Below are 17500 nucleotides of genomic sequence, written 5' to 3'. Positions count from 1 at the left end.
GAGCACAAAATTAGATGTCAAAGTCTGAATCTGATTTCAGTTTGGTCAAACGTCCTGTGGCATTACTCACCCATATGTTTCCTCTTACTGTTGGATGGCAGCTCAGAGATCAAACATTAGTAGTCCCTCGTTCTAGTCTGTTGATCAAACAGATGATCTTTGACAACATATTACACATAATTATGATTAGAATTTAGTCCAAATTTAGTGGACCCAATGATCTCTGAGCATCCATGTTGGAGGGCGCGGCCGTGGTCTGTGATTGGTGCTGGAATCACTTGCTCCTACTTCCTGTGTGGCTTTATTTCCATTTGGGCATGTGGTGGCGGAGCACCTTGGGAGTTGTAGTTTTTCCCACTCCTAGCCGTTATTCCATTTGACCAGTAAAGACTGATCACTAACAGTCATCCTGAATCCACCCGCCATCTTGTCTTCCTTGCATGCATCTTGTTGCTCAACAACAACAGCAACAACAACAACAACTACAATACTAATTGGGACACGTGTTGAATGAGGAACAGCTAGATTCACTTCAAAGCTTGATTGAATTTGGAATGGAATAATACGAAAGTTTGAGTCTTTTTGAGAACTTTTTACGTATGATGCGCAAATTCTATTCTCTATATTTATATGTTTTGGCCGGTGGAAATTGCTCTCTAAATTTGTTTTAATTTAAAGATAAAGTAGCCATGAGCTCTCTCTCCCATTTTTCTTGGTCTTCCTCTCACTCCCCCCACTTTTCTCTCTTTCTTTTGTCTGTTCCATCCCTTCATTCACCTTTCCATCATCCCCTCTTACCCTATCTCCCTCTTCATCTCCATCTCTTCTCGACCGCTCTCTCTCTCTTCCCTCCTCTCTCTCTCTCTCTCTCTCTCTACCCCCCCCAAACCCCTCCCCTCTTCTTTGCCCCCCCCCCTCGTCTGATTGGCTAACGGTGTGTGTTGTCGCGTGTCTCCCAGGGAGACGCGGGTCCCCCCGGCCCCTCGGGGCCTCCGGTGCCGTTCACAGAGCCCGACACTCTCACAATCTACAAAGGAGTCAAGGTAACACAGCAGGAAGGGAGGGAGGGGGTGGGGGGGGGCGGGGGGGAGGGGAGGGGACAGCAGGAGCAGTGGTCCCAGCACCCCAGGGGGGGAGAGGTGGCGGGAGGGAGATGGGGGGGGGAGAGGGGGGAGGGAGAGAGGGGCCGGGGCTGGGGGGGCGCAGAGAGGCCGGTCCAAGTGACAGTCATAGTCGGCTGGGACAGATTTTAAAGTTAGGGGGTCTTGTGCCCCTATAGTGTATGCCGGCAGTTCGGGGGGCTATTGGGTGACTGGGTTAGTTCTGCCGTTTCGGTTTCAGAGCGGGAAGTTGGTGTTCTAGAACGCAGAGTGTTCTAGAACATGGGCTGACTGACTGACTGACTGACTGACTGACCGGGAGGTAGTTCTCTGTAAGAGGCCGGCCCCTCGAGAGACCCCGCCCCCTTATTCCTAGCCCAAACTCCCTCTTGTCCCCACCTCTCCCCCTCCACACACACACACACACACACACACACACACACACACACACCCCACCACCACCTCTCCAAGGGTCACACACACACACACACACACACACACACGGTCCGTCCTACCGACCACCAACACCCTCCTTCCTCCCAAACTCCTCCCTCTGAAAAAACAGCCGCCGTCGCCGCCACTCAACCAACCAACCGAAACCAAACCAACCAATCCCCTCTCTCCTCCACCCGACCAAACCCCGCCCCCCGTTCCGTCCGTGTTCCATGTAAAAACTCTCTCTTCCTTGGTTACCGTATCCAGGGAGACGTGGGCCCTCCCGGTGACCCCGGCCGGCCTCTGGTCAATGGAGTGGTGGAGTTTGTTGGCTTTCCTAGAGGAGACAAAGGAGCACAGGTTTGTGATGAGAGAGACGAAACAAACACACCCCACCCCCCTCCCGAGAGAGGGGAGAGTCGAAAATAAACAAACACACCCCATCTGACTCCGCTGGGCCCCGACCAGAGACATGGAGGACCGCGCCGGGGGTGGAGGCGGAGATCCGATGGTTCCTCGGCCACCGCCCCTGCAGATTCTGTGCGCTACTGCCCCCCCCTACACCCCCCCCCCCCACCCCTCCCCCCCCCTCCACACACACACACACACACGCCACTCCTATATCACATCAGCCAATCATTGAGCTACTAAAATGTGTTTATTCTATGTGTATTAGTTAATATTTTTATGAATCTGTGATCGATAACTAATCAGTGTGCTATGAGTGGATTATGACTGTGCACCAGGAGCCACATAGACTGACAACACGCTGTATTCAGTGTCTGTGGAATACCGATAACACAGGGGTCCTATCGTAGAGGGCCTCACACACACAGGGGTCCTATCGTAGAGGGCCGCACACACACAGGGGTCCTATCGTAGAGGGCCTCACACACACAGGGGTCCTATCGTAGAGGGCCTCACACACACAGGGGTCCTATCGTAGAGGGCCTCACACACACAGGGGTCCTATCGTAGAGGGCCGCACACACACAGGGGTCCTATCGTAGAGGGCCTCACACACACAGGGGTCCTATCGTAGAGGGCCTCACACACACAGGGGTCCTATCGTAGAGGGCCTCACACACAAGTGCACACAATGTTCGCCGGAAATACGCTCTGAGGACCGGCCTGTGTGTCTCGCACTGAATCGAATCTCTGCTCAGCCGCCTTGCCCGTTCCGGAACGTTCTAGAGCGATGCGGCCTGGACGCCGTCTCCTCCAGTGAGGACTACCGCCGGGGGCACCCCTCCACACGTCTAACTCTCTCTCTCTCTCTCTCTCTCTCTCTCTCTCTCTCTCCTCTCTTCCTTCTTTCCTCTCTCTCTCTCTCTAAATCTCTCTTTCTTTCTCTTTGTCTGTCTCTCTCTCTCCCACTATCTCTCTCTATCTCTCTCTCTCTCTCTCTCCCAGGGAGAGACAGGGTACAGAGGGCCGCCTGGGCATCCAGGTAGATCTGGACCTCCTGTAAGTTAACCTTCTGACCATCTGAAGAATGGCCGCTGTGTCCATTAGGTGTTAGTGATATGTCCTTTTGTTGTGTCACTGTCTCACTGTGATCAGTGTGTCATTGTGTATGTACACTGTTTTTTTTTAGGGACCTTTCGGCTATACTGGAGAGTGGGGAGAGAAGGGTATCCCGGGGTTACCAGGTGGAAGGGTACGCTGACGCTGTCCTGAATCACACTGTCTGTCTGTCTGTCTGTCTGTCTGTCTGTCTGTCTGTCTGTCTGTCTGTCTGTCTGTCTGTTTGTCTCTGTCTGCCTGTCTGTCTGTCTGTCTGTGTCTGTCTGTCTGTCTGTCTGTCTGTCTGTCTGTCTGTTTGTCTCTGCCTGTCTGTCTGTCTGTCTGTCTGTCTGTCTGTCTGTGTCTGCCTGTCTGCCTGTCTGCCTGTCTGTCTGTCTCTGTCTGTCTGCCTGTCTGTCTGTCTCTGTCTATCTGTCTGTCTCTGTCTCTGTCTCTGTCTGTCTCTGTCTGTCTGTAAGTAAAGTCTCTCTGATGGAAGTGTGTGTGTGTGTGTGTGTGTTCTGTTGACAGGGTCCTCCTGGTCTAAATGGACCTCCCGGAAGTCCAGGGAGACAGGTGAGAGCTCTGATACAACAGGGCCCAATAGCGAAGCAGTAACACACGAGAAGCCGTGCTATAATCATGAACATCGGATCGTAGACGCCATACCGCAGCTCGAGCGCCGAAGCCAGCGCAGCTGCTCTGATATTCATGATGCAGCACGGCTTTGAGCTTCTATACAACACGACGACCTCGTCGCGGAAAAAAATCATCAAGGAAAACAATAGCTAAATTTAAACTGTTTAACTACTGTATGCGATTTGACCCGAATGTGCTGCCTTCAGCCTTCCACAACACAAAATAGTTCCACCCAACGTTTACTGTTGTTAAGCAACCTCATACTAGTTGATTGTTCAGCCCAGCAGCAAAAGCCAGTGAACCTTAGCAGCTAACTAACTCTATTTTATAGAAAATAACAGCTTAACGCTATTTTATAGATAATAAGGTTACAACATTAACATTCTTCTATTCTTGTGTTTCTTTCATAAAAAAAAACCCAACTGACTCAAGTTGTAGTTAGAAAATGTTTTATTGGGTACACAGTAATGTTAGTGGCGTAGTGAGACGTTTACAGGTGATCTAACCGTTCCTATATCAGGAATATCAGCACGGTTCAGAATGCCTCTCGACCAATCACAACGCACAGTCAGAACTACCTGTTTTATAAAAGACGCTAAATTACAATAGAACATACTGTATATATATTCCATTGTGATCTCTCTCTCTCTCTCTCTCTCTCTCTCTCTGTGTCTCTCTCCTCTACCATTAGGGCTTCACAGGCAGTCCAGGTTACCCCGGGCAACCAGGATACGTTGGATCAAAGGTAAGCGAAGAAGGACAACCCTAACTTCTTCAGAATCCGCTTTAAACCAACCCTCTTGATGGGCAGCAGTTATGGGGCTGGTTACTTGCAACTCTCCATGTGGCCACCAGGGGGTGCTGGTGACGTTGTGCTTTTATTTGTGTTTCTAGGGAGACCAGGGAGATACGGGGCCTCCTGGACCGACTATCTTCTTTGATGAACGAGGAACAGCTGTGCAAGGTAGCACACACACAACTCACACACACACACACACACACACACACACACACACACACACACATACACACACACACACATACACACACACACACACACACACACACACACACACAACACACACACCTCACAGCCACGCACTGGTATCCTCCTCAGTTTGTTGTATATTACTCTCTGTTGACCGTGTGTGTTCTGATTGGCTGTAGGGCCACGAGGTGACAACGGATTCGAGGGCGTCCCTGGCCTCCCGGGCGATGGTGGCCTTCTAGGGTCTCCAGGTGAACCAGGCCGCCCAGGAAGCAACTCCCGTGACACAGGTAAGACACTTGAATTCTTTATCTAGGTCTGCATTTTCAAAATACATTGCAGGGGCCCAAGTAAAATTCCGTTGCTGTCGTGTTGTTGGGTCGCTTAAAATGATTGCGTCACATTTCGTCGATACAAGCAAGATTCTAGGTTGTACACAGTATGCTTACATGCACATGCTGGACAAAGCAAGACTGCGTACTGCGAGTCGTTATATTTTCCCCGCCCACATTGCGGTTTGAGGGCGGTGGCATGCGCTGATTGCGCTGATGAGACGCAGGTTTAGTGCGTCCGACGCAAACTGAAGAGGCGCCGAGGCCCAAGGCGCCGTTTACGCTGCGCTCGCAAACGTTAGTACATCTGCCCCTTGGTCAACCCCATAATCCTCTGACTACTAACCGCACACACACACACAAACAGACACAAACTCAAATACACTTTCCCAACACACTTTTCCTACAGTACATCGATAACATGAAATCCGAGGGATTTCACACTCTCCGTCCCTCCCTCCTCCCTCTCTCTCTCTCGCTCTCCCCCCTCTCTCTACCTCTCTCTCACCCTCCTCCCTCTCTCACTCACTCTCCACCTCTCTCACTCTCCCACTTCTCTCTCTCCAACCTCTCTTTCACTCTCTCCACCTCTCTCCATCCCCTTCTCCCTCTCTCTCTCTCTCTCTCTCTCTCTCCATCCCTTCCTCTCCCTCTCTCTCTCTCTCTCTCTCTCTCTCCATCCCTTCCTCTCTCTCTCTCTCTCCATCCCTCTCTCTCTCTCTCTCTCTCTCTCAGGTCGCACAGGTTCTCCAGGGTTCCCTGGCACCCCGGGCCCTAAGGGAGAGAGAGGGAACCCTGGCAGGCAGGGCTACAGGGCCGAGGGCATCTCTGGACTCCCTGGTTCCCCCGGACGCCCCGGACCACCGGGTCAGGCAGGACGCTCTGGTACGCGCACGCACACACACACACACACACACACACAGACGTACATGAGTACGTACGCACGCACACATACACACACACACACACACATATATACACACACACACACACACACACATATATACACACGCACACACACACACACACACACACAGACGTACATGAGTACGTACGCACGCACACATATATACACACACACACACATATATACACACACACACACACACACACATATATACACACGCACACACACACACACATATATACACACATACACACACACACACACATACACACACAAATGTTCCTGTTCAGTGTGACAGCTTTGTGTCCAGGAGAATGATGCTGCTGCAGGAACGTGTTGGTCAAGCGTCTGGTAGTTGGTTGTTGTAACAAAGTGTAGATGTGTTGACCGCATAACAGAGTAAGATAACTGAGTGGGAATGTTGTCCATGAGACGTGTGTGTGTGTGTGTGTGTGTGTGTGTGTGTGTGTGTGTGTGTGTGTGTGTGTGTGTGTGTGTGTGTGTGTGTGTGTGTGTGAGAGAGAGAGAGAAGGTGAGAGAGAGGTAGAGAATGAAAGCAGAGGACGGACAGCCAGAGAGAGAGAGCAGAGACAGAGGAGACAGATATAAGCATAGAGAGATGGAGTGATGGGTGTATTATGGGTGTAAGAGAGAGAGATGGAGTGATGGGTGTATTATGGGTGTAAGAGAGAGAGAGATGGAGTGATGGGTGTATTATAGGTGTAAGAGAGAGATGGAGTGATGGGTGTATTATGGGTGTAAGAGAGAGAGAGATGGAGTGATGGGTGTATTATGGGTGTAAGAGAGAGAGAGATGGAGTGATGGGTGTATTATGGGTGTAAGAGAGAGAGAGATGGAGTGATGGGTGTATTATGGGTGTTAGAGAGAGAGAGTTGGAGTGATGGGTGTATTATGGGTATAAGAGAGAGAGAGATAGTGATGGGTGTATTATGTGTGTAAGAGAGAGATGGAGTGATGGGTGTATTATGGGTATAAGAGAGAGAGATAGAGTAATGGGTGTATTATGGGTGTAAGAGAGAGAGTTGGAGTGATGGGTGTATTATGGGTGTAAGAGAGAGAGATGGAGTGATGGGTGTATTATGGGTGTAAGAGAGAGAGATGGAGTGATGGATTTATTAAGGGTGTAAGAGAGAGAGAGTTGGAGTGATGGGTGTATTATGGGTGTAAGAGAGAGAGAGTTGGAGTGATGGGTGTATTATGGGTGTAAGAGAGAGATGGAGTGATGGGTGTATTATGGGTGTAAGAGAGAGAGAGATGGAGTGATGGGTGTATTATGGGTGTAAGAGAGAGAGATGGAGTGATGGGTGTATTATGGGTGTAAGAGAGAGAGAGATGGAGTGATGGGTGTATTATGGGTATAAGAGAGAGAGATGGAGTGATGGGTGTAAGAGAGTGATGGGTGTATATCTGACCATGTACCATCCTCTTACCCCGTCGGAGAAGACTACACCACTGGCCTCTGCCTCGTCGTCACTATGGCGACCCTCAAGGGCCAATCACGGGGCCCCACACTGGAAGGTAGACCTCAGGGCGGCCATGTTGCTGTGTTACCGCGGCAATATGCAATCCACCAAAACAAAACATCATCAATGACACAGAGTTCCTCTATCTGTGACACTGGCCAAGTGTTCAAACTAACTTTTCGATTCCCGACACTCTTTGCCGGCACGTAGGAGAGTACGGCTGCAAAGAATGTGCAACAGTCCCAGGCTAAAAGTAAAACTTGGATGAAATCCAAGCTGCTTTCTTACTTTCCACCACCAGGTGTCACCCTCTCTCAGAGCAACAAGCTGGCTCAGATCATTGCTCATTTTTTTCCAGTACTGCTAAAACATTTGAGAGCTTTTCAATTAATGAATTACAACTTTATTAGGCCTTCTATCAACAGTAACTTGTACATATACGAACTAATGTGCCGTAAACATTTAACAATCCTCTGACAAAACTGCTGGTTTTGTTGAAACCCCGGAACCAATGCTTTATATTAACTAACTCGAGTTTATGGTCAATCTTTTTCCATCACAGTGGTGCAGTGTGTGTATGTGTGTGTGTGTACAGGTGCTTGTGTTAACAGTGTGTGTGTGTGTGTGTGTGTTTGTATGTGTATGTGTGCACACAGTTGGTGGAACCTCATTCCGACCTGAGTTACCTGGCATTCCTGGGTCACCTGGCTCTAGAGGACCACCTGGAGGCACAGGATACCCAGGGTCTAAAGGTAACACACACACACACACACACACACAACCACTCCATCTCTCAACCCTCTTTCTCACACACATACCCCCCCCCCCTCCCCCCCCCCCCCCACACACACACACTCTCACATGCACTCACACACTATCATCTTTATCCCTCAATCCTTTATTACCCCTCATCCCTTCCTCCCTCCCTCCTTCCTCCACCCCTCCTCCTCCATCCCTCCATCCCTCCCTCCTCCGTCCAGGGGAGGACGGCGACTGCAACTGTCTGGGCGGCGGGCAGGGCGGCGGGCAGGGCACCTCAGGAGCGCCCGGCGCCGACGGTCTCCCCGGCGCCACCGGGCACAAGGGAGAGGCCGGGGATCAGGGCTCGCCAGGATACCCCGGGTCGCCAGGGTCGGCCGTAAGTCATCCGCTCAGTCGGGATCAGATGGGAAACCCACAACGTTTATATTGACCCGCGCATCGGGGAAATAACACTTTATTTGCCTTGACGTTTCATACAAAAATCTTTACAAAAAAATGTTTTTTTACTTGTGTTCGCGAACATCTAAGTGTAAGTATAACTGTCTTTTAGCTATACTTTTAGTATATATATATATATAGTATACTGTATCAGTAGTCTGTTATACACTTAAATGTACTTAGAGAATCCAATCGATTTTTATTTATTATTACCATTATTATTATTATTATTATTATTATTATTATTATTGTGACTCTTTCACCGCTGCAAAATGAATCTCCTCTCGACGTTTTCTGAATCTGAACGAGGAAATCAGCGACGTCTCCCCCGCCTCCTCTCTCCATCGCAGGGCCGAGGGGGAGAGAGGGGCTTCTTCGGGCGGAAGGGGGAGAAGGGGGCGTCCGTCTACCCCGCGTACGGCATCGGGGTCAAGGGTGAGCTGGGGGGGCAGGGCCCCAGGGGGCCCCCGGGGGACATGGGCAGGCCCGGCAGAGACGGACAACCTGGCCTCTCTGGCCAGCCCGGACCACCTGTGAGTGAGGACACACACACACACACACACACACACACACACACACACACACATATACATGCAAACACACACAATGATCACCGTAGCCATACACAGTCACACATACACATAGACATTCGAAAACAGACGCACAGATGCACACACACACACACACCAATACATTATCAAATCATCAAATCAAATCAAACTTTATCTATACAGCGCATTTCATACACAGAGGCAACACAAGGCGCTTTACAGAGATATGTGCCTCATGATCACCCTAGCCACACACACACACACACACACATACACACACACACACACATACACACACACACACACACACACATAAAGACATTTGAAAACACAACACAGATGCAAACACATACACCGATCACCCTAACCACACACACACACACACACACACACACATACACACACACACTCACACACATACACACACACACACAAAGACATTCGAAAACACACACACACACACACATACAGATGCAAACACATACACAATCACCCTAGCCACACACACACACACACACACACACACACACCACTCTCATCCCTCTTGTGTCCGCAGGGTGACGGAGGCCACACCGCCAGCGGATCCAAGGGTTTACCGGGGTACCCCGGGCCCAAGGGGGGCGTGGGCGGAGCCGGCGAAACCGGCATCGGCTACCAGGGTTCCCCCGGCGTCCGCGGGACGGCCGGAGATCCGGGTTACGACGGGGCACCGGGCCAGCCCGGCAGCCCCGGACATCCAGGTATGGACACATACGCAGAGACGCCAGCGTAGGAGTAGTGTGTGTGTGTGTGTGTGTGAGAGAGAGAGAGAGTCAGCGAGAGAGAGGATGTAAGAGCATGTGAGCAAGCGTGTGTGTGTCTGTGTGCGCGTGTGTGAGGGAGAGAGAGAAAGAGAGATTGCGCCGGAGATAAAGAGAGAGAGAGAGAGAGAGAGGCGACTGTGTGTGTGTGTATCATGTTCTCTCCACAGGTGAACACCACCGTCATACCAGTCAACATGAGTACTTCAACACTAAGTAGAGACTAAACCACATCAACCCATAAACTACATTACCCATGAAACACTCAACCACATTAAAGGCAGATTCTGCCGTGTTGCGCCTGGGAAAACGGGGCCCTCCTCCACCGGAGGTGTGGTGAGAAAGAGGGGTATAGCTATTTTTCGCCATCAGCCAACACACTCTGCCTCCAGGCACCGGCGGGAGATGGTCTCTGGCTCCGCCCACATCGGGAGTGACGTGGCTGGGGGCGGAGTCTACCTTTAAATACGTGCCGATCGGCTCAGGGGGTCCGTCGCTTCCGCTCGGACGGCCCAGCTTGCTACGTTCTTCCTCCTCAACCTCCAGTCGCTATGCAGTGGTCGAATTAATGACTTTCATTAATGATCTTAACGACACCTTCCTCCTCCTCATCCTCCTCCTCCTCCTCCAGCCCAGCCTTGTAATCTGTCATCTGTGGGTCGCTTCATCGATTGACGCAGATCGAGGAGATTTTTTTTCACCGCTGTGCACAGCGGCCACTGTGCTTCTTCAGTCTCGGAGAAGAAGGGATTATTTGAAAGAAAAAGAAAAGAAAAAAAAAAAAAGACAAGAAACACGTTTGGCATGTGTGATTTTCACTGGGGGGGGGGGGGGGAAAGAACGATGATCTTCTCTGAGATTGAACGACACAAACCAAACAGCATTTTGCCTCTCATAAGTGTGAAAGAGTGTGTCTGCGCCTACAAGAACTCTTGATATAATAATGCAACACTACTTAATGCTGATCTGATTAATTTCTCCTGTTAAAATGAAGGTTATTCTCTTCTGGACATAGGCTGAGCGAACAAGGAGTAAGAGGGCGATCCTGCGATTGTAATTTTATAGAATATCTACTCTGAAAACATCTCTAATATTCCCGTCTCTCCCTCTCTCGCCCCTGCCCAAGAAGAGAATACCTTTGACTGAGCTACTGATAGTGAAACTATTTTGCTTTTGCCTTAACTGAATGAGCTATGTTAATTGAATTACCAGGTTTCCTCTGCTCTGATTCGCCGACTGTATGATGAGTGCTGATTTGATTAAGCTTATTGATTGGCGTGACACTGTATGCAAATTACATGAATGGCTTCTCCCCTGCCAACCTGTCCTTCTACCTCGCTCTCCGTCTCTCTCTCTCTCTCTCTCTCATTCTTTCTCCCTCTCTCTACCTCTCTCTTTCTCTCTGACTCTTTCTCCATCCATCCTTCCATCCATCCCTTCATCTCTGCCTCCTCTGTGCATGTGTATCTGACCAGGTGAGACCGGCTGTGTTCAGGATTATGACGCCTCAGTGGGAGGTGAGACGCTTTAGAGCTGCAGTACATAGAGACCGTGGACCACACACACACACACACACACACACACACACACACTCACACACACACTCAGCTACACGCCTACTCCGGCCTGGAAAGACCTATAGTACAATCTCCCTTTGGAGTCCATCTTGACATTCTGAGAATGTGTTTGACGTTCTAGAATGGAATGTTATTTTTTATTTGATGGAATTTTGGGGCTGAAGTGTGTGTTTGCACGCACGTGTGTGTACGCGTGTGTGTGATTCAGGGGGAAAACGAAAGCACCGCTGCCCCTCCATGTTGGATCTGATGCCTCAGAGCAAGGCACTCTGGGAGATGAAGTCTTTGAAACTTCCTGTGGGCAGAACGGCCATTTTGACTCCTGTCAATCATCTGTCTATGATGGGGCCCAGTGGAAGCATCTGGCTCCCTTGTATGTGGGGATTCCTGTTTGATGATTGGCTGTTCATGACCCTCCCGCCTTCTGTGAAGTTTCACGACTCATCGCTACACAAGCTGTCCCTTGACCACCCCCCCTTTGCGACCATGCTTGAGGTGTTGCATCCAATCAATGGACTGAAGCAGTTTGCAGTGCATTATATCGCTCTCCTTCTCCTCCAATCAGAGGTGCTGAAACCTGGCACACGTGTTAAGCCCCGCCTCCGCTAAGTGCTTTATCCAATGAGGAAAGGGAAGTATTTCTCATCCAAGGGTAGTTTGTATTTCAAGAAGACCAAACTGGATATTCAATGATATAAATGAATTTGCCGTCCATAAATACTGCTGTGAATCACCTCTAACAGTTTATAGTCTTTTACAGTCTTTTAACATTTTAGTCTTTTAACATTTTATAAAACTACTACTAACTGCATCTAATCAACACATAACTCTCATTATCAAATCAAACATAACCAAATAAATACATATTCCATGAATGAACGTCCATATTGTTGATATGGAAGCAACGGACAATCAATCAACCAATCAGGACTGGCGGTGTCACACTCACAGAGATAGAATGAGAACACATAGGTAGCTACCATCAGGATCATCTATCCTGTATTCTAGTTTCTAGTTTTAGTAGAGGTAAAATAATAGTAGAATATAATAGAAAAATATAATATTTTTTGTTATTCATATAGAATCTATTAAGCTAGATAGATTTATACACAGGTGAGAGGCCCTTGTACACCACTCCCAGTGTGTGTTTATGTGCGTGTGTTAACCGTGATGTGATTGGCTGTTACTAGGGACAACGCTACCGTGCCGTGTGCCGGGCGAGGCGGGAGACCCAGGATACCCCGGCGTGCCCGGAGCACCAGGTACGGTTCAGGCGCCAGATACCACCACGATGCCCCTCCGCTCAATCCTAACGGAGTGAAGAAACGTAACTCCCATAAATGTGTGTGTGTGTGTGTGTGTCTTCCAGGTCCTAAGGGTCAGGCAGGCTACACCGGGAGTCCCGGTCGCCCCGGGTTCGACGGAGGGAAGGGAGAGCGCGGGGAAGCAGGCCTCGGGGGTCGTCCCGGGCCGCAAGGTAACTGGCACACGGCTCGCCCGCCATTACCCCGCGCTCGGCTCCGGGGCGCGTTCCGGAAAGAACCGCGCGTTCGTTCGGCGTGGCGCGCGGGCCGCAGAACGTAAAAAAACCTTGACTCTCGCCCCCTCTCCTCCTCCCTCTATCCCCTCCTCCCTCCTCCTCCCTCGCAGGTTTCTCGGGTCCCAGAGGAGACGCCGGGGTCCCCGGTCTCCCGGGCAGCGGGGGTGAAGGAGCCCCAGGGAAGGACGGCCAGCCGGGGAGGCCGGGCCGGAAGGGGGAGTCCGGGGATGTGCTGGGGGCCACGCCCGGCCTCCCGGGCCAGCCCGGTCTACCGGGGACCACCGGAGACAAGGGCCTTCTGGGCGACTCGGGTTTGCCAGGAGGACCAGGTGGGTGATGGGATGTATCCTAGCCTGGGGGGGTCGCGAGGCGTGACCTGTACGTGACCCCGGGGAGGTCGCAGAACCGACTGCTTCAGACACCCAAACGGTTGTGTAATTATTACCCCTCCTCCTCCTCCTCCTCCTCTCCTGCCAGGTTTTCCCGCTCGCAACGGCGTTCCCGGAGCCAAGGGCGAGCGAGGCACGGACGGTTACCCCGGAGCGGACGGCGCTCCCGGAACCCCCGGCGACGACCGCGTGGGCGGGCTTCCCGGACCCGCCGGTCCGCCTGGCAGCAAAGGATTCCCGGGCTCCCCAGGTGAGACCAGGAACCCCCACCGCCGGGCGGAACCGCCACGCGATTCCAGGCGTCCCCCCCAGAATCCCCCGGGTGCGCCGAGCGCCAATCCTGTCGACTGTAGCGAAAGGGAGGCGTCCGCGATGTCCGGCGTGCGGCCCGTGACGTCCCAACGGCGGACGCTCCTTTAGAGATCTAGCTCCACTTGGGTTCATGTCGCATCTTTCTTGATAGGTTCCTTGATCTAGAGAGAGGAAGACGTGTCTGTGTCCTTTTTAGCCAGCGGAAAGAGAGAGATCGTTCATCCCTGTTGGTCAGTCCGGTCAAACCGTGCGCTTTCGAATTCCGCTTCTCGAAGTCCGTTCGCCTCTGACACCGACGCCATTGTGGTTGCTTGTTTGTTTTGGGTTTTTTTTTCTCACCATCACCGAACACGTCTGCTCTCTCCTCCATCTCCCTCCCTCCACCCTTCCTTATCTTCCTCCTCCTCCTCTTCCTCCTCGTCACCATCATCTCCATCCATCCTCTCATCCCTCCATCCCTCTCTTCTTGGTGTTGGGTCATTCGCTAGGCTGTCAAGGTGAGATACGCTTGCCCCCCCACCCTCCACTCCTCCTCTCCTCTTCCATCCCTCCGTCACCGTAGACCAGTTGACCTAACAGCCCCGTTCTGTGACCACGCCCCCCCGTTTCCTCTCCATCTCTAAATCCACACCGAGAGTGAGATTCCATAGAAATGGGCCAAGAGAAACGTGGGAAACATTCTTTCAGCTCCGTAGTTTGTCTTACTGGTGTGTACTAATCTGAGCTGTGTTGTGTGTGCGTGTGTGTGGACCCTTACTCGATCTAACCGATGCCAGGTGTGTGTGTGTGTGTGTGTGAGTGTGTGCGTATGGCAGTAACGCTGATACGCTTGTGTGAAACTACACTCTTAGAAAAAAGATGCTGCCTTGAACCGGAAAAGGTTCTTCAGTGGTTCCTGTGGGAGAACCTAGGAGAACACCCAGGAAAAAAAAATCATTCAAGAACCTTTCTGGTTTACAGGAGGGAAAACTGAAAAAATGTTTTGGAATCTTTTTTTTTTCTAAGAGTCTACCTACCTAGTTATCTACCAACCTACTGACCTACTGACCTCCGTTCTAACAACCCAGTTCCACTCACCTTAGAAGTCTAGACTATTCTAGAAGACCCAAACTTATAGGCCTTCTAGAATGTTCCAAGTTACGCTAGCTAATTTGCTCTGGAATTGCACTTGAGTATCACATTTCTTCCTCAACTCAAATGTGTCAGTATCAGTTATCCCCCCAAAAAGCTTTGAATAGAAGCAGTTATTGTTAATTTTGTATTTTTAGTCAGTCATTCCCACAGTTTAGCATTCCTCTACTCAATCAAAGTGCAATTGCAGCTTCCTTCAGGAAATACAATGTAATGGAAATATGAGGGTATTACATTGTTGTTGTCATTTCAAATATTTTCTCTGCTATGATATCTCATTCTAAATGATGCATACAGTATCGTGTATCGGCTTATAAATGTATGTTTGCATATTGTACGAGTGAAACATATTGTCGCCATTGACAACAGACATTACAGGTAAGTTGTGTTAACTTGACTGTAAAAAAAAGGTAAGTTTTCGCTTGCAGTGCCGAAATGGCTTTTATAGTTGTACCTTTCATACCTGTAATCTGAGTGGAAAAACTCTGGCTCTGTGTGTCTGATGGCATGTCGCCCCCCCCCCCCCCCCCCCCACAGGTTTCCCTGGTCTGAAGGGCGCCAGAGGAGACGGCGGCCCCCCAGGCCCGGCCGGGCTGAAGGGGGCCCGTGGACAGCCAGGAACGGACGGCTCCCCGGGACTCCATGGCTCCACTGGCCCCCCCGGCCTCGGAACCAGAAACGGCATCCCCGGGATACCCGGACAGAAGGGTAGGGTGGCCTGGAGGAATGGAGACACACACACACACACACACACACGCACACGGCCCAATATCCCTCCCATGGAAATGGATCGTATCATGTGCTGTGTCATCGTTGCATTATAACACAGCTATTTACAGAAATGTTCATAGGCAACTTTTTCTGACATCATCGTCCGTCCGCCCCACACACACACACACACACACCCTCGGCAGGTGATAAAGGTTTCCCCGGAATGCTGGGATTCCCCGGGATGCCAGGGACTCCCGGAGGACCCGGCCGCCCGGGAGGGAAGGGTCTCCCCGGATCGTCAGGAAGAGACGGAGGACCAGGAAGCTTCGGCGCCAGGGGACTGAAAGGTAGGTAGGGGTGGGGGCGAGAAAACACGTACAGTACGTAATGGATAACATATAATGGAGAGATTGGAATGTGAGAGTAGCACATCCTCTTTAGGGATTATGCCGGCATCGGTGTACTAAGTACAAGTATAGTTTTTATGTGTGTGTGTGTGTGTGTGTGTGTGTGTGTGTGTGTGTGTGTGTGTGTGTGTGTGTTCGTCGCAGGCGACCGGGGCTACCCGGGTCGACCGGGGCAGGCCTCCGAACCGCAGCGCGTCGAACACAGAGAGAAGGGCGAGAGAGGCAACCCCGGTAGCGACGGACACCCCGGATTCCACGGACACAGAGGTGCGGACCGGTGCCGCCCGCGCGGACGAACCAAGCCTCCCTCCGTCTCTCGTCTGTCAGCGTTCCCGTGGCCGCTTACGGCTAGTTCTTGCCATTTGCTCGAATAATGCTAATACTAAGATAATAAGGAGCAAACAAATATTTGATATATCAATTTTGAAATGTGGCGGCACTGTACGGAAGCAACCGTTAATCTGTAGCCGCCATTTTGGGTCAAGCTTGCCCCAGCCACCAGCCTCCCACGGCGGCCATTTTGTGTCAAAGCTGCCCCCCCCTACAGAGTGCGTCTTGTGTCCGCAGGTGACAAGGGCTTCCCAGGGCTGCCCGGGCGGCAGGGTGTGCCCGGTCGACCGGGCATTGCAGACCAGAGTAAAGGCCTCCCTGGCCAGCCGGGCTTCCCCGGACCCCCGGGCTCACACGGGTACCCGGGAGCAAAGGGGGCCGCCGGCATCCAGGGCTTCCCTGGCTCGACTGGACCAAGGGTTAGTGTGCCTGAACACACACACACACACACACACACAGAAAATAGCAAACATGTAATGTACATTCGCATACGCTGAACATAATGAATGCATGTACATAGACAGAACACACACACACAGAAACACATGAAATGTCTTCTCGACATCTTGTTTTCCACAGGGTGACGACGGCGGGCCTGGATACCCCGGCAACCCCGGAGAACCCGGCCAGCCAGGCTCCAAAGGTCAGTCACCGTCGGTTACCGTTTCACTTCCGGGGGTCAAATGACCCAGCTTTCACTTCCAGGTCAAAACGGCTTGCGGGTTTTTCTTCTACATGTCACCTGGCTCATAGTCTTACAGTACCTGGCCCGTCCGCACCTGCTGTGTTCCACTAGTGGCGTTAGGCGTTCTTTCATTTGATCCCTGCCTCCGTTTCTACCCCTCCCAGGCGAGAGAGGAGACTCCTTCAGCTATCCCGGCAACCCTGGAGCTAAGGGCCAGCCAGGAGACCCCGGCTACCCAGGTACGGCTCCCCCTCCTGGGCTACGACTCCGCCAATGACCCCCTCCTCATATCTCTGGATCCTCCATGCTGTAAAATATACACCGCGATATAGACGAACAAACAGTACATTGAAAACTACAGTAAGCTACAGTTGCGATGTCGCCGACGCTAGTTTGACATTCAATGATACAAATCCCGAAATACTACTGTCACCGATTGATTTTAGTGATAGGAAACTTCTTCTCCATGGTGGGTG

General features: G+C 51.2%; 1 protein-coding gene across 1 annotated transcript in view; it reads left to right on the top strand.

Moving 5' to 3' along the window:
* The window catches only part of col4a6 (collagen, type IV, alpha 6), a gene marked incomplete at both ends in the record, with an annotated part of 35511 nt that overhangs the window by 12275 nt on the left and 5736 nt on the right, over positions 1 to 17500 (top strand). Inside the window, 22 exons of the mRNA XM_084451614.1 lie at positions 960 to 1043; positions 1803 to 1895; positions 3133 to 3195; positions 3573 to 3617; positions 4372 to 4425; positions 4575 to 4644; positions 4848 to 4958; positions 7372 to 7446; positions 8372 to 8529; positions 8942 to 9124; positions 9699 to 9882; positions 11418 to 11459; positions 12710 to 12781; positions 12889 to 12996; positions 13170 to 13388; positions 13537 to 13698; positions 15429 to 15599; positions 15806 to 15949; positions 16154 to 16276; positions 16577 to 16764; positions 16919 to 16982; positions 17189 to 17263. Of these exons, the coding sequence (XP_084307740.1) occupies positions 960 to 1043; positions 1803 to 1895; positions 3133 to 3195; positions 3573 to 3617; positions 4372 to 4425; positions 4575 to 4644; positions 4848 to 4958; positions 7372 to 7446; positions 8372 to 8529; positions 8942 to 9124; positions 9699 to 9882; positions 11418 to 11459; positions 12710 to 12781; positions 12889 to 12996; positions 13170 to 13388; positions 13537 to 13698; positions 15429 to 15599; positions 15806 to 15949; positions 16154 to 16276; positions 16577 to 16764; positions 16919 to 16982; positions 17189 to 17263 (2488 nt within the window). The remainder of the gene's footprint in view (positions 1 to 959; positions 1044 to 1802; positions 1896 to 3132; positions 3196 to 3572; positions 3618 to 4371; positions 4426 to 4574; positions 4645 to 4847; positions 4959 to 7371; positions 7447 to 8371; positions 8530 to 8941; positions 9125 to 9698; positions 9883 to 11417; positions 11460 to 12709; positions 12782 to 12888; positions 12997 to 13169; positions 13389 to 13536; positions 13699 to 15428; positions 15600 to 15805; positions 15950 to 16153; positions 16277 to 16576; positions 16765 to 16918; positions 16983 to 17188; positions 17264 to 17500) is intronic.

The sequence above is a fragment of the Borostomias antarcticus genome (assembly GCF_949987555.1).
Source record: "Borostomias antarcticus genome assembly, chromosome: 17".
Lineage (NCBI taxonomy): Eukaryota > Metazoa > Chordata > Actinopteri > Stomiiformes > Stomiidae > Borostomias > Borostomias antarcticus.
The sequence above is the reverse complement of the archived record's forward strand: the minus strand, read 5'-3'. Positions and strand labels throughout refer to the sequence as shown.